The sequence below is a fragment of the Zalophus californianus genome, chromosome 2 (assembly GCF_009762305.2).
Source record: "Zalophus californianus isolate mZalCal1 chromosome 2, mZalCal1.pri.v2, whole genome shotgun sequence".
Taxonomy (NCBI): domain Eukaryota; kingdom Metazoa; phylum Chordata; class Mammalia; order Carnivora; family Otariidae; genus Zalophus; species Zalophus californianus.
The window spans coordinates 155,152,321-155,178,035 of record NC_045596.1 but is presented as its reverse complement, the minus strand read 5'-3'; the positions used below and the strand labels follow the sequence as shown (position 1 = coordinate 155,178,035).

The 25,715-nt window shown below is 48.9% G+C and overlaps 1 protein-coding gene across 2 annotated transcripts in view; it reads right to left on the bottom strand.

The window, feature by feature from the left end:
• Nucleotides 1-19,996, bottom strand: part of EBF2 (EBF transcription factor 2) — a 187,155-nt gene extending 167,159 nt beyond the window's left edge. For both annotated transcript variants that reach the window (XM_027600719.2, XM_027600720.2), the window contains exons 1-6: nucleotides 19,380-19,996; nucleotides 16,743-16,899; nucleotides 15,672-15,735; nucleotides 15,319-15,374; nucleotides 14,749-14,822; nucleotides 8,572-8,640 (exon numbers count right to left, since the gene is read on the bottom strand). In XM_027600719.2, the coding sequence (XP_027456520.1) occupies nucleotides 8,572-8,640; nucleotides 14,749-14,822; nucleotides 15,319-15,374; nucleotides 15,672-15,735; nucleotides 16,743-16,899; nucleotides 19,380-19,510 (551 nt within the window). In that variant the 5' untranslated portion in view covers nucleotides 19,511-19,996. The remainder of the gene's footprint in view (nucleotides 1-8,571; nucleotides 8,641-14,748; nucleotides 14,823-15,318; nucleotides 15,375-15,671; nucleotides 15,736-16,742; nucleotides 16,900-19,379) is intronic.
• Between the last annotated feature and the right edge of the window lie 5,719 nt (nucleotides 19,997-25,715).

Genomic DNA, 25,715 nt, shown 5'->3' with positions numbered 1-25,715 from the left:
GTCGTGACATCCTCACACCTCTACTTAGATGAAAATCATCTCCCCACTACAGGTCTTCAGAGCTTTAATCTCCACCTCTCTTGGGGTAGTTTTTGCATTTTCCATTGCATCACAGTTTTTTCTGCACATCCTTTGCTTTTCTATCTGAACTATAAGCTCCTGATGGGAAAGCTTCATGTCTATCCAATTTTATTATTCTTAGGAGCCCCTTGCAAAGTCTATAATATAAGAGACCCTTGATAAACATTTACTGAGTGATTCATTCTGCCCCACAGCCCCAGATATCTGTTCTTGGCATTGTTTTGTACCTGTTTGCCACTGGGGGTAAGACTGCTAAGCAGTAGTCAAATACAACTAGTTACAGGAAAGGTCCTATATGAATTGGCAAAGGACTCAGTCATCCAAACTCTTCAAGGCTTGGCACTCACAGATTAATCTGCCAACTAATATTTACTGAGTGACTATAGTATCCAAACCACTGGATAGACACTGTGGGAGATACAAGGTAATAATTGCCATGACTTTTTAAAGCATCTCTTCAGTTAATACACTATGGTGGTCACTTTACACGCACTAATGTTTTTAATACCACGACTCATTGAGAAAGGCATTATTAATAGTACCATCACAAAGCTAAAAAATATTATAGACTTAAGTGACATATGATGTCTGGTATCCAAGAATTACAATATGTTTGGAAATGTCAGGCAAACCCAAATAGGTAAAAAGATGACAATATCCATACATCCTAACAAGAGCAAGCACAGGTGACAAAGGTCAAGTGAGAAGACTTTGGCTATAAGAACTGATATCTTTGGCGATTAACATAATAATAAAAAAAAAGAACTGATATCTTTGAAGAGGCAGAATCTGAAGCAAGTCTTGGAAAACAGATAGGATTTATACTAGCAGAATTTGGGGTGGGTACTCCAGGTAGAGTTGGTATCTGCAAAGGGAGAGAGGAGGACATATTCAAGGTCTGCTTGATGAAACAGACATTCTGATTCCATTTTGATTCATGGGGAAAGAAATGATGGGACTAGAAAGTTAGAACCTGTCTGCCAGCCATTCACCTCGTCTTCCCAGTACTTTTCACAGTTGGTAAATATATATTTTACTGTGTGATTATTTAAGCTGTCAGCTCCATGAGAGTAGGAACCATGGCTGTTATATTCCCTGATGGTCTCTTAGTGCCCGAAGTTCACAAATAATTTGCTTAATAGCTGAATAACTGAAAAATATCTTAAATGAATGAATGATGGAATGAACCGATATACAGATGATTGAGCTAGTCTGTGTCAAATCTTAAAGTTCTGCAAATCTAAGAAGTCTGGTCCGTCAAGTAGAATAAGTATAGCTCTTACACACTAACCCAACAACAGAAGTAAACATCATAACTCTTCTGTACCATCTCTTTAATCAGCAGAAAGAGAGGGATTTTCTCAAAGGAAATTTCATTTCTTATTTACCACTTGATCCAGGCTGTCATCACGTTAAATGCTGCAACCCAAAGCGCTTTTTTTTCCTACACCAGCAAGTAGAAGAGTCCCTTCTCCTCTCTGTGTCTCCCAAAAATGACCAAGAAACTGGCAAAGGTTTTACTAGACAACGAAGGACAAAGAACAAGAAAGAACGATGCATTCATTTTGGGCAGATAATCTGTGTTTTTTAGTGAGAAAATTTACACCCTCTCTGAGAGAATGGAATTTTCGCTAAAAAAAAAAAAAAAAATAGCCTGGGGCCAGGCTTTTGTAGACTCTTCGCAGCACTGGGCTCCCCTACACTAGAGATGGGAGTCTGGGCATGGAAGGCACATATTAATAGCTCCTGTAAATTATTGATGAGCAAGGCTGATAAATTAGCATGTCTGACACCCAAACCTGGACCCTCTGCTAGAATCAGAGAATTCAGAGCTGGAAGGTAATGTAAAGGTCGTCCATTAATCCAATGCACTTCTTTTTACAAATAGGGGAAACTGAGGCCCAAAGAGGCAGCACATGACCTCTGTAACATGCATGATCCAGGGCCAGAAGCAGGCATCCTGATCCTAGTCCAAGACCATATCTGCTACACAATGCTGCCTCTCCATCATGGGGACTGAGGACTGATATTCCATCAAATCTGTCACACACATGAATGTGACTTGTACAACCTCAGAGTTAAATGGCACTTCGGGAGCCAACAGTGCCCACCACTTCCCAGAGAACAGATCCCCTCTCTAATGATCCCATCAAGAGTGCTTCCAGACCATACTCCCCAGGTTTTTCCACTCTTTCACAGCTCTAAATTCTGGAACATTTTTCCTTCCTTTAGACCAATGTCTTTTTCTCTGGAACTTCCACCCATTAATTACACTCCAATTTTTTTCTTTTTTTTATTATGTTATGTTAGTCAACATACATCATTAGTTTTTGATGTAGTGTTCCGTGATTCATTGTTTGTGCATAACACCCAGTGCTCCATGCAGTACCTGCCCTCTTTAATACCCATCACCGGGCTAACCAATCCTCCCTCCCCCCCTCCCCTCTAAAACCCTGTTTGTTTCTCAGAGTCCATAGTCTCTCATGGTTCCTCTCTCCCTCCGATTTCCCCCCCTTCATTTTTCTCTTCCTTCTCCTAATGTCCTCCACGCTATTCCTTATGTTCCACAAATAAGTGAAACCATATGATAATTGACTTTCTCTGCTTGACTTATTTCACTTAGCGTAATCTCCTCCAGTCCCACCCATGTTGATGCAAAAGTTGGGTATTCATCCTGATGGCTGAGTAATACTCCATTGTATATATGCAATTTTACCACTGAAACTGGCTATGGTACTTTGGCTAAGTTCCCCAACTCCTTAAGACTCACTTTTTTCTCCATAAATTTGAAACTTTTTTCAACCACTGAAGATTAATTAAGATTATTTAATTAGTGCAAATTGCTTAGCACAATGCCCAGCACACAGTAAGTGTCAGTTAAATGTTGAGTATTGGTCTTATCCATCCTTCTCGGAGACAGAAATCCTTGTTCAGGAGGTGCCTCTACTGATATGTCTGGCATGTCCATTTCTAGGGAAAGGGAAGGAGTGGTCACAGATTGAAAAGCAGCCTGAGTGGCGTAAGATGGCAGGAATCCCCTAGGCTTTGTGGACATAAATCTCAGCAGGAGCTCAACTCCAACTACCATCCAAATACTGCTTCTATGCTGAAAGGAATAGAAGGGGCTCAAAGCTGAATCTTCACCACAAATCAAGAAGAGATGAATATGGAGTTCATTTGATAAGTTAATAAAAACTCTAGTATTCCGGTTCAATGCAATACCCTCTAGCATGCACAGAAGGTCGATAAGGGCTTTACTCCCCACAGTTATTCTCTGGAAGTTCCCATCCCACAAATAATACTTTCCTGGAGTTAAGCGATACACTGGAGAGAGGAATAACAAGTATGGGCCAGAGGAAAGAGGAGCCAAACACGCACTGCAATGGAACAAGGTAGTCGATGCGGTAGAAAGAAGCAAGAAAAGGATGTGCCAGCCAAATGGCAGATAAAGAGCAAACAGGAAGCTTGAACCAGAAGGGAAAGCAGCAGGTGAAGATGCCTACCAAGATGACAACAGGAAAAAAACTTGGGATTACAACTATTAAAAAAAAAAAAAAAAAAAGAGGGGTGGCTGGGTGGCTCAGTCAGTTCAGGATCCAACTCTTGGTTTCAGCTCAGGTCATGATCTCAGGGTGGTGGGATCAAGCCCTGTATCAGGCTCTGTGCTCAGCTGGGAGTCTGCTTAAAATTCTTTCCCTCCCTCTCCCTCCCCTCTGTTCTTCCCCCTGTTCCCACACACGTGCTCTTGAGCTCTCTCTCTCAAATAAATAAATAAATAAATCTTGAAAGAAAGAAAGAAGAGAGTGAGAAAGAAAGTATCACATAATGTGGGGGTGTGAAGAAATTGAGCCCTTAGTGCATGGTTGGTGGGAACATAAAATAAGGTAGCTGCTATAGAAATGGTTTGGTCATTCCTCAAATTATCATATGGCCCAGCAATTCCACTTCCAGGTATATAGCCAAAAGAAGGGAAAACAGAGACTCAAAGAGACTTTGTACACCCATGTTCATAGCAGCTTGTTCACAAATAGCTCAAAGACTGATGCAACCCAAGGGTCCATCAACAGATGAGTAGATAAACAAATATGATATATTCAAAATGGAATATTATTCAGCTTTAAAAAGGAAGGCAAATTTTGACACATGCTACAACACAAAAGAAGCTTGAGGACATTACGCTAAGTGAAATAAGCCAGTCACAAAAGGACAAATACAGTATGATTCTGCTTATGCGAGGCCCCCAGAGTAGTTAAGCTCATAGAGACAGAAAGTAGAATGGGGGCTGCCAGGAGCTGGGGGTGGGAGAAGAGTGGAGAGTTAGGGCTCAATAGGGACAGAGTTTCAGTTTTGCAAGATGAAAGAATTCTGTAGATGCATGGTGGTGCTCACTGCACAACCATATGAACGTACCTAAACCACTGAACTGCAGAGTTAAAAATGGTTAAGATGATCAATTTTATGTTGAGTGTATTTTTCCACAACTAAAAATTTATTTAATAAAACTACATCAATACAGAAAATGGTCCTCCTGGAAACAGAGTTCGGAAATATGGAAACCAATATCCCAAGACCAAAGATGGAGATATTTAGCATGTGAAACATAGGCTGATCTGCCCTTTTAAGAGAAAATATCGCACCATTATGCACATGCACATGGGCACAGACAGCCTACAAAGACTCAAAAAGAATTCTTGCCCTCGCTACCCATCTGACTTTTTATGGGCTACAAGAACTGGAATAGTAAAGACTCTTTTTCACTCTCCTACATCGGTGAAACTGTCCCTAAAATACTCTTCCCGTGGACCACCAGATTATCCTGAGAGCCCCAGAGATTCAGTAGATAGTCAGAAGAGGCTTCCAGACAGAGAAGAGAGTCTGAAAAGAATACAGCCCAGAAAAAACAAGATTGGATTAGCTCTGAAACCACAAAATGTAAATCAGACTTGAGCCTTTTTATTTTTATTTACCACACACAGATCTTTATAGACAAGATTTAGGCCAAAGACTGAAGTAAGGATTATGGTTTCATTGTTGGTTTTGTTTTGTTTTGTTCTGCTGGGTTTTTTTTTTTCTTTCAAATAGGAACTTTGGATTTTCACACTAAAAATTGATAAACCCTACTGCCACTCTACACATGCACACATTTGTACACAGAAAGAAGGCTCTGCTGGGGACCCATGATTCAGCAGTAAGTCCTGCTGGGCTGTGTGCTGGCCTGGCTTTTTAGAGAGGGGTGTGGCTGCCCAAGAATTCACAAGACCATGCTGAAAAGACAGCTGAGGATGAAAATTAAATTTAAGCTTCTAAAAAAAATCAAGGCAGGGAATAATTTAGTAGGAAAAAAAAAAAAACCTCGTCTGGAGCTAAGTCTTAGGAAATGAAGAACCAAATCTTTAATGGGGGATGCCCTATTATAAAATCCAGTGATTCTCAATGAAGGGGCCACAAGGTAGTAAAAGCTATTTTTCATATTTCAAGCAGCTTATTGGAAACTGAGTATCTGCCCAGGATGTGGTCACATGGACTAAGTGAAAAGTCAAGTTGTTTTGTGTTTGAGCTGGAAGTCTTATCGAGTCAGTGTGGTAACACTGGTTGTCTCATCCCAGCCAAAACCTCTGATTGGCCACTGATGAGATCAAGGGCATTTCTGGAATGAGGTTTTTCCTTCCCATTCTGTTGTATGTCTTTGATTAATAAAAATGGAATTACAGCTGAATGATTACTGGTTAATTGCAGTTTAGCAGGCAAAATCTTATAAAACGCTGGGTTAGCCAAGGGAAACAATAGAAGGGGTCCTTTGTGGTGAAAAGTTTGGGAACCACCCTTGAGCCCCCCATCCCTTCCGCCGAACATGCACAATTCCAAGGGAATAAATAGGCTTCCCTGGAGCCAGAGTGGAGTGTGCCTGTTGTGTGAGAAAACTCAAAGAGAGACAGTGTAAATTAACTGCATCTGGTTAGATTGAGCGAGCAGGGGGAGGAGATAATTAGTTGGCATTATAGGAACAAGGGCAAAGAAGAGAGTTCTATATTTACTCAGAGGAAATCCAAAATAGACTACTTTGCACCCATTGGGTGCTCATGGGGGAATCTCAACATCTCCAAGTTGACAGACGTTGAACTGGATGCACAACTCAACCAAACCCCTGGATGACAAAAACCACTCATCCCACTTCGAACAAATGGCAACCTGACTTTATCTCCCATTACTTCCACAATGAAGGGAAGGAGGCGAAGGTAAGCCCCAAAGATATCCAGGAGCAATAAGACCAGAGGGAACAATGTCTGCAAACAAAAGCCTTACAGTGAGTAAGCATAACAAATGCATCTGTTTATAATAAAATGGGTTCTCTAAAACCCTGATGATGGCCAATTTACCTGTACCCTTGGGTACGTACGTTTCCATGTGCAGATGTGCAACATTTTGAAAGTAACACATATTTCAAGTGATGCAGAGACTTCACTGGGCTGTTTTATTGTGCAAATGATAGTAAAAAAATAAATGCCATAGCCACATAAAGTTCTATAATATGCAGCCAAGATACAATGTCCACCTTCTGAGAAAAATGTAAGGCATCCTAGCACAAACAGTGAAAATACCTAATTTGAAAATCTTCTCTCTCTGTGCATGCAGAAAGACTGCTTTCTTTTGTACATGTAACTGTGTATCACAGAGGATGAAAGTACAAATATGTTTGGCTTTATCCGCAGGTGCAGGCTATATGAGGTTTCTTAAAGTAAGAACTGCTCTGCATGGAGTCATTAGGATGTGTGCCGATGAGATGTAAGATGCGGCTTGGCATTTGTAGGTTTGCAACCATTTCAAAGGCTGGTTTGTGGGGCATTTACGACAAGAGAAGAGGTACTAGTCATGAGGATGGAGGACCATCTTGAAAGGTGAGCAAAGGTGTGTGGAGAAGAGATGATTGGTGAGGTCAGTGTGCACGCTGGAAAGGACTGGGTCTGCATCTAGCCTGTTCTCATATGCTTGAAATTCCCCCAGGGGATCCTGAGGGCATCCTGGCAAGTTGGGAAATGGGGCCACATGCAATCAACACATCCAAGTCACGTAAGTCAGGACAGACGGTGCCGGGAGAGGGAGGCTGTGGCAGTGAGAGGAGCACGAGCTTAGAAGGACAGAGGGCTGTGTTCTAGGGCCAGCTCTGTTCCACCCAGCTGTGCAATCGTGGGCAAGTCATGTCAGCATTCCCAGGCCAGTCTTCCATCTGTCAAATGAGGAAGATGGCTGACCCTAGAGAGTTCTCACAACTCTTTCATTGTGAGCTTCTATGCACTTTCAGAAAAAAAAGAAAAACCAAAACCAAAAAGGAAATTCCAAACAGCTCCCTAAAATGGGTTTCACCTGAACTTTCTACAATGGCAAAGGTGCCCCACACACCCAACAAACATTTTACATTTGGTTATCAACCTCTTCCAAGCATCTCAGAGAAGACTGCAAAACTGCCATGGATAGATACTTCTGGAGCCTCCTGAAACCTAGAATGGCAGGCAGTACCCTCCAGTTGTACCTCTGAAGAGCAGAGATGCTGAGTGCTTTGTCCAAGGTCAGGAGCGAGGACAGGATCAGGATTCCAGCCTCCTCGTTCCTAGGGCTATGCTACACTTTCCACAAAGAAACCAAGCTGGCTTTCTGGGAAGAATGCCAGAGGTTCCATTCTCCCAACTGAGAATTCATTGGAATATCGGAATAACAACTTTGGAGACTGTGGTCTCTCCAATCCATTTCAGGACCTGGCTAGAAACACGAAAACCCAAAGAAAGAAGCAATAGGGAATTATTCCGTTTTTTAACGAAAGAGAAAAAATTAGGGGTGGGAATAGGGGATTTCTTAAAAATTACATGATTGCTGGAAGTTAATTTGGTATTTCTTCGTTGGTTTGTAAGTTCTGTTTCCAATCACAAAAACAGACAGCTGAGGATGCCTAAATCACATTTCAGTGAATTAGCATCTTGTCCCAGAGAATTTTGCACACTCTGAATATAACATAAGACCCAGAATGCAATGCTCTGTGGTAGAACGGAATCTCCCTCAGTGTAAGAGAGAGCTTGTCATAATCCCCTAAACTGTAACCTAAATTGATAGTCCTCAAAGCCAACAGCAATCACTGCAAATGATAAAGGGGTTGCCGCTTAACTTGGGACACACTGCCTCTTCCAAGAAACTTACTGAGACCCAGCTCTGCCAGATAGGAGAGCTGGCATCCTCTACCATCCACATACTCCTCATTAGGTTGACTTCAATGCACCTGAAAAAGAATCTCATCATAGATTTAGAGACACATGTTCAGAAAGTAAGGTTCTGATTTCTTCCAAGAAAGGCCAACCACAACAAGAAAACACATGTTGGACTAGCTCTGCCTTGAAGATAGCATGAAACCTTATGGCAAATCCCAAGCGATCAGTACTCAGCATGGAGATTCATAAAGGAAAGAAACCAGGAATGATTGTTTCAATCACTTTCTCCCCCTACCTGTCGATGATGACGGGGTCTGAAGGAGTCTCATTTCGGTTCCCACAACTTTTCTTCTCGCAACATCGACTGTAGATTGGGAAGGAACCAAGAGAGTAAAAGAAATTTGTTAAAATCAAGAAAAGACAACGAGCATACAACGTAGAAACATTCACAAAAATGTCCTAGGTAGCTTCTTAGCATTCAGTTGCTCAAGCGCAGGATTTATGGCCATGTTTAAAAACACCGCTGAACCCGAAGCCCAAAGATACTCTCTCAAATTCTCACTCTATGGTTTATAACTGGGTGATTCTCAGCAAATCACAACTTTCCCAGGAGCCATATTTGTATTCTGAACCACAGGCACTGGATTTTTAAATCTATAAGGTCACTTCCAGTTCCATGTTGAATGATTGTAGGGTTGTATCTTTTAGGTCTTTACATCTTAATAAATATTTGAAGAAAGAAGGGAAAGGAAAAGGCATAAAATAGACCCCGAGTAGCTGCCTGGCTTTATCAACCTTAGTTACTAATAACATCTTTCCAGAGAACTCAGTGTACTTTATAAACATTTAGTTATTTATCCATTTCTGTCATTTTCTAAAGATGAAGGAAGAAGACCAGAACCATGGTACACATTGTAAAATAGGGAGAAAATGAGGCAGAGAGCTGTAAAATGATCTCTCCCATGATTTTCACCAAGTCCAGACCAGAAATGGGACTTCCTCTGTAAGTCCCATCTTGAAGATGCTACCTCCCAAGACTTCCACCTAGCGAAGTGCTGGGTACCTGGTAGATGCTGGAGAAAGGCTTGTGAAATTATCTGGGAGGGAGAGAGAAAAGAAGAAGCCCTACAGCAATCACAGCAGATAGGAAGGACTCAGTCAGACCCGAGCAGAGCAAAATGCTCCAATCCAAAGGTGTCTGTATGAAAGACCTAGACAGATGTGACAAAAGCAAAGGAAGATGGGTGGTGGGGAAGCACTGGAAAATCACGTCCCCTTTTTGCTGCCCACTGCCACCGGCACTGCAAGCTCCTGAATACCTCTTGGCTCATTCAAGCACACGGTCTACCATCAATGGTAGTTGCTTAAGAATATAGCCTTGACATGGCATAGAAAAAAACAACAACAAAACATGACTATCCACACTGGTCGGAGACTATGCCACATAAACACTAGCAGTAAGCCAACTAGATGTCAGCACTGCCCTTTCCACAATCTGTTTAAGTTTGAGAGCGAAGCAACACAATGGAAAGATGGCTAAAGTGAGAATCGGGTCTCTGGCGTCCTATCAGACGTTGCCACCAAGCAGCTGCGGGAATGTAGTCAAATCTGTTTAACCCTTCTGGGCTTTGCCAACCTGATATATAAAATTAAAATACTGGACGAGATTAACTCCCGAGTCCCTTCTTGGTTTAGGAAGCCTGTGAGGCAATGAGATCCCCGAGCCCTCTTTGGAAGTGATGCCTGAAGAAGGAAAAGAGGGAGGCCATGAGGCAGCAGGGACTCGTAGGCCCTACTACCAGCCCAGACACAGATTTGCTTTGTGGCTGTCTCCAGTCCACTTGTCCTCTCTGGTCCTCCACAGAATTAAAAACAAACAAATGAATAAAGGAGTCTTTGTAAAACTTTTAAAGTTCATCTTCGCTCCTACAGGGATGCGTGGGATTACCCGGTGACCCATTCATTCTACCTTTCTCAAAGAGCAAGATATACTGGAGAGGTGCTAAACAAGTTTCACCAAATGAGCGCTAGGAGGTTTTAAGAAATTTAATCAAATTAGTAGGAAATAAAAGAAAAATGGTCTCAACATTCTTAAATACCAGAGTTGGCCACTGGGGACTTTCTGAAATAATATTTTGCCTTTGAAATTATATTGGGTCTTAACTTTTAAAATTTCAATCCATCCCAAGATTAACACCAATAAAAATGCTGGCCAGCTGCATTCCCACCTCCCAAAGCCCTTGTCTCTCTCCCCAACTCCCTACCACCACCCACTTCCCTCTCCCACCTCTCCCTATTTCCGTTGCTGATGTCAGCAGAATACCTATGCGGCTCAGGCAAACCGTTTTTCCTTAGCGACACAATTTCAAAAGCCCAGGCATGCTTGTTACCTAAAGACCTTCTAGCTAGACTCCCCTCTGACCTCAGCAGTATGTCAGCCTAACCCAAATATGTGTGCGATGCTGGTACAATTTAATTACGAGAACACAGACTGTCAGGATGTGCCAATCTGTTTAGTTTGAGAAGGAATGATTCTGAAGAGGCCGAGTAAGTTTGCAAAATAGCTCAGCTGAATTCAGCTGCTTTCCGTGGGGATTTTCTCCGAAAGAAAAGAAAAACAGATAAAAATGTAAGCCTGGTGCCAGTGTAATACAATGTGGAGAATCTCGTCAGGGAAGGAAACAATATTCAAAGAAAAATGCAGAGAAACTTTAGGACCCAATCTTCCATGTTCCAACAGTAACATATTTAAGTACAGTCTTTAATGTTAATAGCACAGAAGAGATGTAGAAGACACTCACTTGGTGACTGGGCTGAAATAGTAAAGGTATAAAAATAATAGGAGTGGACTACATGTGCTCCATCTGAGCCCTTCTCAAATGTTTTCTGGGTGAGGCAAAACTAATTCTTTTCCTTTCTTTCTTTCTTTCTTTTTTTTTTTTAAGAAAAGTTCTCATCAAGATGTCCTAGTTTTTTTTTTTTTAATCTGGTTTCTTAAATGACATTCCATCTTCATGCCAGTAATATTAACATAAGCAAAGGGAAGTGGAAAGTGGAGGACATTCGTGAACCCACGGTCTCCAAACAATCACTCTGGGATCAGATATGTGCATGGTGGACCTGAAGGGCTGGGGCCCTGAATTACTCAGATGACAAACTCCATTCTCCTCTCCCTTTGCTGTAGAGACAAAGCCCGTGCGACCAACTTCAGGTTCAGCTACTTTAGTGAAAAGGTTTTAGAGGGTTATCTTCTAACAAGCAAGTTTCTAGGTCTGAAGTTCCTGGTAAGTGTTTTTTTAAAACTGAACAAGACTGTAAAATAGGAAAGGGGAAAAATAAACAAAGAGAAGAGGAAAGTGAACTTGGCACTAGGTTGATTGTGTTCCTATCACGAGAGGCTCAGAAGGGCTCCTTCTCCCTAATGAATGAAAATGCAGGTTGGTCCTCCACTCCTTAGTTTGGCTGGGTTTGGTTTATTTTATTCTAATTCTTACTCAGAGAACCTTTTCCCTGAAACACTCTCAACCTGTTCCCTCAAACACTACAGGCCTCTGTGGTCCTCCCCATCTCACAGAGTCTTTAGAGAGGGAAAGAGAAAAAATAAACCAAGTTGGCGATGAAGCTGGGGAAATATGGAAAATTGTATCCCAATCCTGAATCTTACCTGCCTTTTTCCAAAAGGAATTTAAAAAAGGGGGGATAAGGGATGGCTGGAGAAGAAAAAAAGCCCCAGCCCTGGACACAGGGTGTCCAGTCAGTCAAACTTCTGCTCAAGACAAGCGAATGTGCCCTTTCCCCTCCAAAATCGTTTTTAAAATTCAACCCTCAACTTTCAAAAATCTGTCTCTAATTTCAAACTCAAATAAGCGCACAGCATGGTGGCTTTTGTTTTGTTTTCTTCTCCCCAACTCCTCCCTGCGATTGCATAACAAAAGTGTCTAAATTCACACCATCTGGCCGATAAAGACACTGGCCTCACTGCCCGGCTGGCCCATCTGATTAGGGCCCTGTCTAGCCTGCGCCTTGTGGCGAAAAGTCACAGCTGTGGGGTTTGCTCGCGCTCAATACAACTCTGTTATTAGCCAGCTGTAGACCTTGAGACAACTTCTGTTCAAATTATAATATCTTTTAACCCTCTGAGCATTGAGGGCACAGGCGTGGCTTGCCGCGACATAACAACTAGATTTCTCCTTGCTAATAATTGGCAAGAGGAACTAAAGCAGGAAAGAGAGGAGCAGAGACAACTGGGGAAGAGAGAAAAAGTTATTCCTAAAGCGATTTATTTTGTTCCCTCTGAAAACTCAATGCCAGTTTATGAGCTTTTTTTCCTAAGGCTTACAGAACATAAAACCATTCAGGGAAATCCCCAGGTATGCTCAAGAACACCACGCAAACTCTCAGAACATGCATCCAATTCATCCCTCAATCATGGACTGCTCTCCCTGGCTCCTAATATGTGGGAGAAGGAACTTTTTCCCTTATTGGAGAATCAGCCAGCTCTGACTGACAAATTGAGATCTTCCCCTCTGGATACATCCAATATTTGCCATCATCCCAGCTAGCTCCCAAAACACACACATACACACACACACACACACACTCCATACACAGTATCCATCCAATGGATCATTTATTTACCCATAATTAATATTTGTTTTAAATTCTAGTTTTGGGAAGAAAATCGCAGAGCGTCTTCCCAGGTCTCAGATGCAAAGAAGTTACAGTACATTAAATTTTTATATTGTGTTACTAATGCAGACTAAACTAGAGGCTTTAAAAATTGATGCTGTTACTTAAACAGCATAAAATGAGGAGGATTTGATTGGGCTTAAAAATAAAAATGTCAGCCTTAACTACAGCTGGATGGGGCGTGCGAATGTTATTTAAAGTGATAGGTATAATTCGTCAGACAATGGGCCAGTTTCGGGGTTTGTTTTCTTTTCTTTTAAGAAGATAATCTCTCCAAACAAAGACATTTAAAAGTATAAAGAGGGATAAAAAAAAAAATCCTTCAATTAGCCAACCCAATCAAAGTGTTCTAACTATTTAATCTAGGTGTTACATGCAAGCTCTTCTTGGAATTGCATTTCCTTTCTGAACGAATCTATCAGGGGCCCTGGGATAATGGAGTGGCTATCTGCTCATTCCCTCACCCATGGCCTCTCCCAGCTACTCAGGCAGGGAAGCTCCATTCCGCTCCGCTGAGGCCACTGGCAGAAATGAACTTTGCATTTGGCAAAGTTTGTTTTTCTAATACTTGGTCAAAACCAAAACAAACATGGCTGATTGTTATGGTTTCTTTCTGACTGGGTTGGGAGGGAGCCGAGGCTGCTGGGAGCTGCCCATAAAACAGTCCAGACTAAATGAGATGGCCTGCAATTACCCAAAACTAGCAAGTCTGGAGCTGGTGGATTATTCACTGGGGCAACAGCAGAGCAAGGAGGAACTGAGGCTTTCTCTCCAATCCGAGATTTGGGAGGAAGAAAAACGTGTATGGACTTGACATTTAAATGTTTATAGTCAAATAACCACCTCTTTCCAGAGTTTCCTTTTCTCTTTTGCTGTGGTGGGTCCCCAGTACTCAAACGTTTGTTGAAAGGATGAATAATTAAGTGCGTGGATGAATTTCTTCTAATTTTTAATTCTCTTCTAGTCAAGCAGAAGAAAGGACTCAAAACGGAATGACTGGTCTCCGGAAAGAAGATGCGGGAAAATGCGGGAATCTGAGTAGACTGCACCTCTCACAACTTGATGCTCAGAATCCAATTGTTGCTCCGGATACCCCCGATGGGGTCCTCTCCCCACCTCTCCCACCAGTGATCAACTGGACTGCTCTTTCTACCCAGTACTTTCTCGTGACCCCTGAAACTCTCCTGACAAGGGAAATCACTGGAGAAGCAACATCCCCGGAGGAAGGAAACTCTTCCGCATCACAGACAGGTGCCTCAGCGGTTGGGGTGGGGGTGGGGAGGGTGGGTTCCACCCTTCGGTAGTCCCTCTCCCAGACTGCAAGTCTTGCCAGTGCTTTGACTCCCGTACTCCACAAGTGGACCCTCCTGGAAATCTACCCGGAGCAGGCAGGACAGGCAGTAACCTAGCAGGGCGGACCTCGGGTGGAGACCCATTCAGGGAAAGTCTGTGACCCCAAACTTGGCCAGGGGCTGCCCGGCCCCTCCCCGCGCTGCCACTGACCCCTGGACAACAGAGACTTTCCTCAGAACGGAGGAAACTCCTGAGATGCCAGGGATTGAAATCCTGAGTGGTTCTGGGTTTCCTTTTGGAGTCTTAAAGGATATGCCCTAAGAATCTGGCCTTTAAGGGAGAACTCTAGCAAATCAGCCCCCCGGGGTAAGGCCTCCCTCCCCTGGAGCCACCACTCCTAAAAGTCAATGCTGGGATGCACGCAAGCTGGCTGGCGTGGCTCCCCTGCCCCGCTTTCCAGCAAAGCCCGCAGGAAAAACGTGACACTTACCTGCACATCACTTCGTGCGTCAGGAGAACTCGGCACATTTCTGGATTCTTATTTTGTCCCTCATAAGCTATGGGCTACAAAGGAGTTGGCGGGGGAGGGGGGGCAGGAAGGGAAGATATGAAGGCAATGGAGAGACAAAGGAAAGGGGACGTTAAAACAAGCACAGAATCGTTTTTCCCCCTCTGCCCACTACTTCATTAGAAGTTAACCAGAACCTGAGCTGTGGCCTGCTTAACTCAAGCAAAAGAATAATAGAGAAGTTTGCCCTGGTGAGGACGTATTCCTGCAAAAGGGAATGTTTGGGGGGACGGGATCTCCTACCAATTGCTTCCTCTCTTCACCCCTTTGCCCCCCTACCCTCAACCCCAACCAGAAAGAAGAAGAGCAAGGGAGGAGAGAGGGAAAATAATTGTTCTCCAGGTTGGACAAGCTGCTAGCTGATGTGGAGAAGCATGTGAAGTCTGACCCAGGAAACCGTGGGGGGTGGGCAGAGGTCAGGGGCAGGCGGGAGGGAGGGAGATGCGGGGGGGGGCACGGGAGAAGAGGAGATGGGGTGGCCCGCCGGCTCACCTGCTTGGTGACCGAGTCGATGAGCCTGACGTACAGGTCCTGCTCGGTGCGCACGCCTGCAGGGGAGGGGGCGGGCACGAGGTAAGGGCCGCGGAGCCGCTCTTGGCTCCCAAACCCATCCCCGCTGTGGGGACCGAGGCCAGGGCAGCCGCTCCAGGCTCCCGACTGCGGGCAAGCACTCCGGCTGTGCGGTCCTGGAGCAAAGGCCGCCCACCCGCCCCTGGCCCTGCCACAGCCTCCCGCAGCCCTGCGCTCCCCAGGCCAGGAGGCTGCCCGCAAGCGACTGCGACGTGGTCAGCCGCCCTCCTAGCAAGAGAAACGTGCGGGCGCCGCAGCCGGCGCTAGGCGCTCACCATTGCTGTAGAGGAGCTGTAACTTATAGTGGGTACCGTTGTTGGTCTTCTCGTTGCCTTGTTCCTGAAAAGACAGGCAGCATTCGAGTCCCTTGCCTTCCAGCACCCCCCACCCAAAGAAGGAAAAACTAGAGAGCGCACCCCACCCCGCCTCCCGCCGACTTTCCCCGTCTCTCTCTGCAGCTTTGAACAACCCCCTGCCCAGTCCCAGGTCAAAGGGCAGGAGCGTCTGCCCAGGGCCAACCTTTGCAACTTGCTAGGGCTCGGGCCACTTGACCCTCGGCAACCCCTCTGTCCCCCCCCTTAAAAATGTCCTCAGAAGTGTGACACCCCCCGCTCCCCAGCCGCAACAATAGGACACCGCACCAGGATACCTTTAAACAGGCCCCACCCAACCCTACGGGCTCTGTCCATCCTTAAAATGCCCCAAAGCTTCTCTTGGCAGAAAGATGCAGGGACTTGTCATTTGCAAGGGTAGCATTTGGCTCTATCCCACCAAGACTAGAGCCTCTGGGGCCACAAGCTCAGGGACCCAGGCCCAGATTCAAGGGGGACCTCAGGAAGCTCCAGCCCTAAAGCTCACAGGCCCAGAGAGGGCAAGAGACTTTCTTCTCATCACATGTCCATTTCATCTGAGATCGAATCCAGCCCCCAAACCCGAGCTGGGGTCAGAGTGGACACTGCACTGGGGAGCGAGAGTGGGAGAGGAGTCTCAACGGGGAAGGTGGGCCAAGACTCGGCTCTGGGTATCCACTCTGCCGGCGCTGGCAGGTGCAAAATAACAAAAAATAACCCGGAGAAGGGCATGCTCTGCCTGAAGGGCATTTGCACCATGGTCAGTCCATGACCAGGCTCTGCTAATGACCCCGGAGTCTGGGTTCACAGAGCCACCAGCACCCCCGCAGCGAGGAGGTGCCGGGAAATCAACTGATTCAGAGGCTGGGGTGAGAAGCCTCAATTTATCATTCCTGATGATGTGAGTGGAAAAGTGTCACGAGTGACAGATGGAATCTTTAGTGCTTTGCAAGGAGGTAGTTATTAGGCCGTGAGGAAAGGGGGACCTCCACTTACTTTGTCGTTCTCCACAAAATCAACGAAGGCTGTGCGCTCAATCTCCACTGGCTGCCCCTGCCTGTCATAGAGCGCCAGAACGAAGTGAAAGAAGTTGGATTTCCTCAAGTTAGAAGGAGGCTGCTTCTCAAAGTGGGCCCGGGATAGGGCAACTCCGCTGCACAGGAAAAGACATGGAGGACACCGGACAGAGGGAAGGAGAGAAAGATACCATGTTACCAACATGCCCACACAAATACCGCGGGGGGGGGCGGGTGTTCAAGGGTCCCCATCCCTGGTCCAGAGTTCTGGGCCCCTCAGACCTTTTTGCAATTCAGTTTAAGAAGAGGGGACTCTTTCAAGTAGTTGCAGTGGCCACAGGGGTTGGCTGACAGGGCCAACGCCCCTGTCCACTGCCACCGTCTGCTGTTCCAGCCTCTGGGCATCCCAGGGCCCAGCAGCTCACAGTCTGGTCTTTAGTGGAGACCAAAGGATGCCAGCTGCGGACCAAGGCCCAAAGCAGTCCCGAAGGAGGCAGCCCAAGTCTTATTCCATAGGGCCGCCCCTATCTTCACCCTCAAGTGGAGCCGCCAGCTGGGTCAGGATTGGGAACTAGGCCCCTAGGTTAGGGCAATAAATCCTCCTTACTTTTGAAGAAGTGACCCATTTCCTTCACCCTCATTGGCGTTACCAGACCTATTGCTACTGCCCATTACGCACTCCTTGCTCTCTCCAAAAGTTGGTGGGTGGGGAACGTCCTGGGGGCGGCGGGAAACCCAGAGCCCAAGCCTCCATCCTACCGAGAGAGGCCTCTCCTCCCGCTTCCCTCGCTCTTCCGAAAAGTTGCGCCCCGGAGAGTGGCAGAGTGGAATCCCCGGGACCAAGGATCGCGGGCCACTGCGGACAGCGGGATACTGGGGACCCTGCCCTCAGAACTGCTGCGCTTGGAGAAGGCAAAATGTTATTAAGAGGCAGAGAGCGTCCTCGCCTGGGGCCAGGGGGATCCCCGCTTAAGCTGCATCTCTCGGCGGCGCTAGCCAAACCCGCTGACCGCGAAACCCCTGTTGGAGGGCCCGGGGGGCGCCCCTGAGCGTTTTGAGCGTGTGCACACACGTCCTCGCAGACCTGTCGCGGCCGGGGACAAACTAACCGCCAGATCACATTTAACAGAAGTCCCAGGGCCCAGGGGAGCGCGCAGATGGCCAGTGCTGCCCCGCGGCGCTGGGATCTCCGGGCCTCGTACCCCCGGGTGTGAGCACTTTCACTCTTTTGAATGGCGTAAAATTTTGGCTAGAGTCCCCCCTCGGGCTGCCTATTCCAAGTTTAACAATGATTTGATCCGGGGAGAGGAGGAAAGTAGGGGAGGTATCTTTAAGGTGCTTGGCTAAGGAAATGCGCCTTGGAGCCGGCTCTGTGAAGCCGCCTGATTTCCCTCCGCCTGAGCCCTGCGAGTCCCCAGACCGCGGCGGAAAGCCTCCTCTGCCTCGTGCTCTCTGCCGGGGGTATCGGCGCGCCCTGGGCTCCGGCAGAAAGGAGGGAGCAGCGGGCCGCCCGGGTCTCCTCTCCTCCAAGGGTGGCGGCTGGTTCGCTCTACCCGGGACACCTGGAGACGCGGCCTGTCTGGGAAAGGAGGCATTTCTCTGCGTGATGTCAGGACTTAGAGGCAGATGGCTAGGAGAGCGGATAGGAAGGCTGGAGTCGTGGGAAGAAGTTCGTGGGCTCTTTGGGGTTTGTGGGAGGGAGGCTGTCTTTCGAAAGCAAGGACGCGGAGACCACAAATCCCAGCTCAGCAGTGGTGATGAGGGAAAGGGACCAGAATGCCTTCGTGGGGTGGCACCCTAGACAAGGCGTTTACTATCTTAGCACGCGGACGCTTAGAAACAAAGTCAACTTCAGTAACTAGCAAAACTAAAGGCTGCTGATCCCCGCGTTTGCGGCCCGTCTCCTCTCCTCGCCTTTCTTCTTCTTCTGCGGCTCTTTCTACTGCTATTCCTTCGTCTTCTCTTTTTAAACCCTTCTCTTCCCTCACCCGCTCTTCCGTGCGTCTGGTCCACTGTTTTATCTCTGCGCCTGGACCCTCCAGCCTGCCCCCCCACCCCCACGCCCCGGAGCTCCCGGCCTCTTTGCCTTCCCAGCAGCGGCTCCGGCCTCTCCCACTCCTCGCGTCGCCGCCGCCATCTGGCCGCGGGGCTTCCGGCCTTCAGGAATCACCCGGCAAGATGCGGGAGGAGAGGCGCTTGCAAGCGGCGTGGCGAAACCCGGGAGGCGCCGGGAAGCCGGCTCTCCGGCAGTCGCCGCTGCCAGCTCCGGTCCTCGCGCTCCGATCCCGGCCGGGCCCGCATCGCAGGACCAAGAGCTGAGCTGCAAAGCGTTGGATGCCACTTTGTTATTTTTCTTCCCAAAGAGTGGTCTGTGGGGAAGGAGTGGGGGAGAAACACAAACGACCCAGGCAGTTCGGAAACTCGAGTGTCGGCTGCGGGGTAAGTGTCCCCCCTGACTGCAGCGACCTGCCTGTCCTAGGTCGAGCTCCAGCGCGCGGGGCCAGGGCGACAGATGGGGGGAGAGGGAGGAGGCACACAGACAGACAGACGGTGAGAGCGAGAAAGGGAACGAAGAAAAGCATTTAAGACCGTAATAACTGTGAGGCCGTATCGTTACCTCTGCGCCGCGACATTGGCGTCCACCACGCCGACATTCCGGACCCAGGACCTGACCGAATCCATCTCGGCACCCAGTGATTTCTCTTTCAGAGCTGGTCCTCTTCCTAAAGTATCTTGAATCCCAAACATTTAAAAAGTCTGGTCTACTGTCGCTTTAAAAATACGAGTTACAACACTGTCCCTACTGTTCCCAATGCTGTCACCAAACCGTCTCCTCCAAAGCAATCCAAGAAAAGGGATCAAGAGCCGAAGTTTGAGTCTCTCGTTGGGGTGGGGGGGGGGGAGATAAAAAGAGATAACCCGTCCTTTGCTTCGCGCGTGAGGTGCGGACTGATGTAGTTAAAGTTTGCTATTTATCCTCCGCAAGTTCAGATCTGCCGCCTCAGGGCCTCCGTCCTAGGTCGCTCGCATCCTTCCAGCGGCAGCGCTGCCTCCAGAAAGTGATCACAATTTAGAAGCATCACCTGTTCTGGGAGAAACAGGAGGAGATTGATGGCTGCCTGATCTTTCCCCTTCCTCCTGGTCCCCCCTCCCTGCTCCTCCCCACCGCTCGAATTTAGAAAAAAAAAAATCCCCAACTGGATCAGTTGTAAAAGGAAGGGGAAGACCCGGAGCCGAGAGGAGGCGGTGGCTGGGAGCACCGCGCAGCCGGGCTGCAGCCGCTCGCGGGCCCCATGAATGGGTTACTACAGCCGCGGCCGCGGGAGGCGGAGCCGCGCCCCGATAAGGAGCCTCATTTGCATGGACGCTCGGGATTGGCCGGCGCTGGGCAGGCCGGGCCGACGTCCTCCGGCGGCGCGCGCTACGCTCAGCGTTGCTGGGAGTCCGGGAGGTGAAAGGGGACAGAAAGCCGTGGACGCTGCGTCCTTGCCCGAACCCCGTGTGGGTGCGTGGGCTGAGGCCCCCAAATCTTGCACTGAAGCCGAGTAGTCAGCCCCCGCAGGTTGGGATGTCCCCGCTTAGTCTGGCCGCGGGAGCAGGAAGACTCCGTGGATCTTGCCACTAGATGCAAATTTTTGTAGCCTGCGGGGAGGCATATTCATTCTCATTCTCCGGGCTTGAATCTGTGTGCATGTTTGTGAAGAAGCGGAGAGTGTGACCACATGTACTTATGTTTTGTGCAAACGTTCCCCAGAGTAACCCAGTTCCCTGAATGGCTCTCCCCAAGTCTCCTGGAGTCTCGTGGAGACACTCAGATTTTGTGTGCGGTTTACAAGTTGTTGAGAGAGGAGGATATATGAATGAAAGCAGCGGGATGGGGGACGAGCAAGGCTCAAGTGCTATTCAAATAAATAGAGTGTCACGGAAAACGGTCAAGGAGCTAAGGAAAATACCCCGGGCAGACGTGAGCGGGAGTCGCACCCGTGCAGATGAGAGCTTGCTGACAGATCGCGGTTCGCTGAGCGCGAGAGCTTCCCGGCGTTGTCCCGGGAGTCCCCCCATTCCACCCCACTCCAGTTCCCGAAGCCCGGGGGTAGCCAGCAGAGGAGCTGCAGGGAGGTAGTGGGGAAGTCGCGGAAACTTTGCCCACGGGCGTGCGGTCGCCGCCTTGTTGCCCGCGGGCTGGTGGCCGGGAGGCGGCGGCAGGTCAGCCAAACAGCTGAAACCCTAGACGGCTTTTTAACCACGCCGGGCAGCTCACGGTGCCTATTAAAAATCCTCCCGGCTGGGTGTTATTTTCTTGCTTCTCCTTTTGTATTCTGATCTGCGCATAGATCTGCTGCTGAAATCTAGAACACCAGCGCGAAAACAGATTTGAAGACAATGAATGCAAATCTGTGCTCAAAGACCATCTGCCGTAGAGGAGACAAATCAGCTGTTCCACAGTTCGAGCGACTGCGCCCGAGCCTCCCGGCTTCATTACTGAGAGGGCCTTGGCTAAAGCCTGGATTACATTCAGGAGACTTTCCCCCCATTTAGGACTCAAATTTGAGCGTCAATTGACTCTCGACCAGATCCCTTAGGTGTAGGTGAGCGCTCAGAAATGAACTGCGAGAGTTTGCCGCTAGAGGACACAGCGCCTTGCAACTCGTTTGCCAGAGCCGACTGGAAGCTCGCACTTTTCAGAAAATGCAGGTCTCTTGAGCGAGGGACCGATCTGCGCCTCTACTCTACCCCAGGGGCAAACCGAGACCCTAGACTGCGCCAGCGGATCGCGCTAAGGATGCGCAGGTCTCTACTACAGATACTCACTTGAAAACCAATGAGGAGGGGGTGGGGGAGGTTAGCGAACCCTTTATGCACATACCCAGGGTCCAGGGATTGGGGTAGTTGATTCAGGGGGCGGAGAACGTGAAACCCCCGCCCCTGGGTCGTGCTGATTGTGGCACTGCGACCCCAGGGTTCTGGCTTGGTCCTGTTGGACAAAAGGGAGCAATGAAGAAAGACTGGGCGCCAGGGTATGGCACAGGACTGTTGTAAAAACCAAAATAGGAGTTGTCCATGGAAAGGACGGTGGAGAGAAATCTGTAGGATTGAAACTTCTACCCTGTTTCAACCTGGCAATTCTCTATTGTATGAAGGCTTTATGGATAATTTCGGTCCCTGCAAACACTAAACTCTCGGAGTCTTCTACCCCGGCCCGCTCTCTTCATAAAATCTCTCTGAACCTAAACCACCCAGCCCCATTCTCATCTGCGGTCCGTGCCCGGCGGAGCCGATGCCTCGGGTGGCGGCGGAGAGTGTGGAACAGCCCTTGAGCCCCTCAAGATGTGTTGATGAGCCCGGCGATGTTTTTCAAGGGGCCTCTGATCTGCTGCACCTCCACGCTGCCCAAGAGAGGTACTGAGCGCAGTCCGAGGGACGGCAAGGCAGCAGTGGGCCCGAGCCTGGCCAGACAGCCTGCCTCTCAGGTCCGGGGTAGCTGGGGTTAAAGGGCAGAGCCCCGGTCGAGGACGCTGGCTCTTCTCTCCTTCAACAGCTGCCACCCAAATTATGCCCCTCAGGAAGCGAATGAATTGGTCCTTTCTCCCGGCTCCCTGCTGCCCGCCCCAAACCAGACGGCAGCGCAGCGCTGGCGCCCCGACCCCACCTCCCAAAGACAAGTTCTGGGGCCGTGGTGCCCCGCAGGGAGGTAGTTTGGGAAAGCCGAGACCCCGAAACTTTGACGTGGGAGGAGGCGGGAGCTGCACCGCACCCCTCCAAGACGGCTGCGCTAGGGGCGCCCTCCCGGCTCTGGTTAGGGCGCTCCAGGCAAACAGCGGCGGCGCTGCTGGGGGCCCACCCGCTGCGAGCCGCGGGCGTCCAAGTTCCCTCTGGGCGGGAAGGAAGTTCCTGGGCTAGAGCGGGAAGGAGGGCTGAGGGAACAGGGAGTAGGGGGAAGCCGCCTTGGGCCCAAACGAGGCGGCGCTTCGACCTTTGGGGAGCAGGGAGCGTCTCTGCCAAATGAGTTGGGTTTAATTAGGTTTGTGTAGGTTTGGGGGAGGATGGACGCAGAGTTGGCCACCGGCACAGAAGGAGCATTGGTTGGTGATGAAGTGAGCCGCTGCTCCTGGAGGGTCACTCCCGTCTCTGTAGCCGCCGGCTACCCCCAGCAAACCTCCTTTTAGAGCACGCCACAGAAATCCCGCCCTGAGCCGCGCGGGGGCCCGGCTGGCGCAGCTGCGGCCCCGGGGAAGCCCGGCCCTGCGGGGGTGCGGAGCCGCGCGCGCATCCCCGGCTCCCACCCGCGAGCTTCGTTCTGCCCCTGGCCAGGGTCGAGAAAAATCTAAAATGACCATTATTAAAATACTTCACGACCTTCTATTTACACAAAATTGAGGTGGGGGTGGTGTTCCGTCTTATACCCTGTCCCCTCCTTTGTTCACTCTTCCCAAGGAACTCTCCGGTTTTCTTTCCGTTCACGTTTCACATCCGCACCTCAGTGCGATATGTTCAATTTCCTCCGGATCGGTTTTAAAGCCCGTTTCCCCCAATATCGTTTGGTCCAGTCTCCTGGGCGCCGCATCTCTCCTCCGGGTCAGAGGTTTGGAAATTTTTCTTAGAAAATTGTTCACCAAGCCTCGTTCTCGTCAGGCAGGACACTGGGGTGAAATCAGAGGTGTGAAAACACCCCCCCTTACAACCTGACCATCACCCACACCCACCAGACACTCACTGAGACGCCTGGGTCTATGCAGCCCGAAGAACAGAGCCTGGCTAGTACCCAGGGAATTCGATCCATAGGGACAATCAGTCTGGGTTTTGTAAATGGACAAGGAAGCCTCTCTTAGGGATTTTTCCAATTTGTTTGTTTGTTTTAGTTGGAACCTTTGCTTTTTATTTGCCGGAATAGAAATAAATGGATTTGCTCTCCATCTCAGAACCCTTTTGAATATTTAGCTCACAATTCTTCGTGGAATGATTTTTAAAAAACATCCAACTCCACTAACTCCCACTCCAAATTTCGTCAGTATTTTTCTTGCAGAAACTGGACTTGTATGCTCCATAAATAAGAATTCCCTAGAGAGGGAGGGAGAAAAGATACTACTGTATTCGCAAATGCACCACAAATATTTCAGGAGGACTCCACCATCCAGGCCGAACAATTCTCTTTCAGGACAATTTGGTAAGAAGTTAGATTCGCTTCTTGATTTGTTTTTACATAATGAAGGGGATTGGAGCAGGAACAGCTGCAGAAATGCTGAGGCATGGAAAAACGTTTTATAGACACATAAGATTGCTTGCACCCAGTCCAGTCAGGTCACTGCAATGAGTTTACCCAAAATGGACTGAGTTTGGCTCTGCGCTAGCACTTGGCAACTCCAGAAAGCTCTTCCTCCCCTCTCTCCTCTTTTTCTTCCTCCTCTCTGGCTTGCTCCCTCTCCCTTCAGTATCCCTGCTCTGAAACACCCTTCCTTCCCATTTCCTTATTCCAGGCGCAGAGAGGGAGGGAGCCTGCGCTGAGGCAAAGAAGCAGAAAGGTCAAGAGAACAAATTTTCCAAACAGCCCCGCATTTGGACATTTGGAGAGCCGGCGTCGGAACTGGGCCCGCGCCAGCGCAGGGAATGGATGCCCCGGAGGTGTGTGTGTGGGGAGGCAGGTGATCTGTAGAGAGAGAAGCGCTTTGTGCAGCCTCCACGCGAACCTGGGGGCCTGGCTTCCTGGGTGGGTGGGGTGGCCCGAGCGTCAAGCCCCCGACTGGCGCTGCGATGGGGTAAACCGGCAGGTTGCAGCCCCTTCCGGGTACCTGGGCCCCGAGACGTTGGCATCTCCGTCACCACAGCACTTAAAGCACAGCGATCGAGGGGCTAATTGACCGGCATTAAGAGACCCAGTCGAATAGGTCTTCACTCAAGATAAGGCGGGGAGTAAGATACAAAAGAACCGAGGCGGGCCGTTCACCCAGCATTTCCCGGACGCCAAGCACTGCCACACACTGTCCTTAAACTCGACAGCAACACGTTCAGTGGGATTTATTTGCTCCCAGTTTACAAATGTACAAAATGAGGTTGGGAGATGGCCTCTCGGCCAATAAACTGGAAAACTGGGAACAAAGACCCACACTAGTCTTCACTTCCAATACACCACAGTTGGCGTGCAATATAAGGCCTTTAAACAGAAGAAGTTAAATACGACTTTTCCCCCCCTCTCCCCCTTTTTTTTTTTTTTCGGTTTCTCGGCTCAGTTGAGGGGAAAGATAACTGAAGAGCTACTCTGAAACGCTCCCCTCCTCCCTGGTGGTCCCCGCCTCCCGCCAGCCGGCTGGGGAAAGCTCTCGGGACCTCCCAGCTCCCTCCCGGCTCTCGGCGGAGGTGTGAGCGATGTGTTGATTATTCATATTTTTGCCGAGCAGACACTCCGCCGCGGCCGGCGCCGCCACATTTCACACGTACACTCACGTACACACATGCACACGCGCTCACTCCGGCCCCGCGCTCACTGCGCTCTGTGCGCTGGGGACCGCAGCCCCCATCAGGCACTGCCCTCCTCGGATAGGGGAGGGGTGACAAAAGGCTCTCTCTCACCCTCCCCAGGTCGCCTCTTCCTCCTGGCCCCCAGAAACACACCCTTGGCTTCCCCATCCAACTTTCTTCTCCATGATACACTCGCCTTCCCAACTCCCCCTCCGGAGTTGGGAGTGGAGGGGTGCGGTAACAGCTACAAATATGGCACCAGCTAGAATTTCCATTTGGCACTAGGAGATCTCTTCCTCCAACACACACACATCACTGTCACCTCCGCCCGCACCACACACCTCACGTGGCAAGAGAGAAAATCGAGGGGGAAAAAAGCGCACTTGGGTAAAATCCATGCTTTCAAGTTGTCTTTAAAGGTGTAAACTGGACTTCTAACTGTGGAATCTCCTCAAACGCTACCCAAGGCCTAGCAATTCCATCTGTCTGATGGGGAACC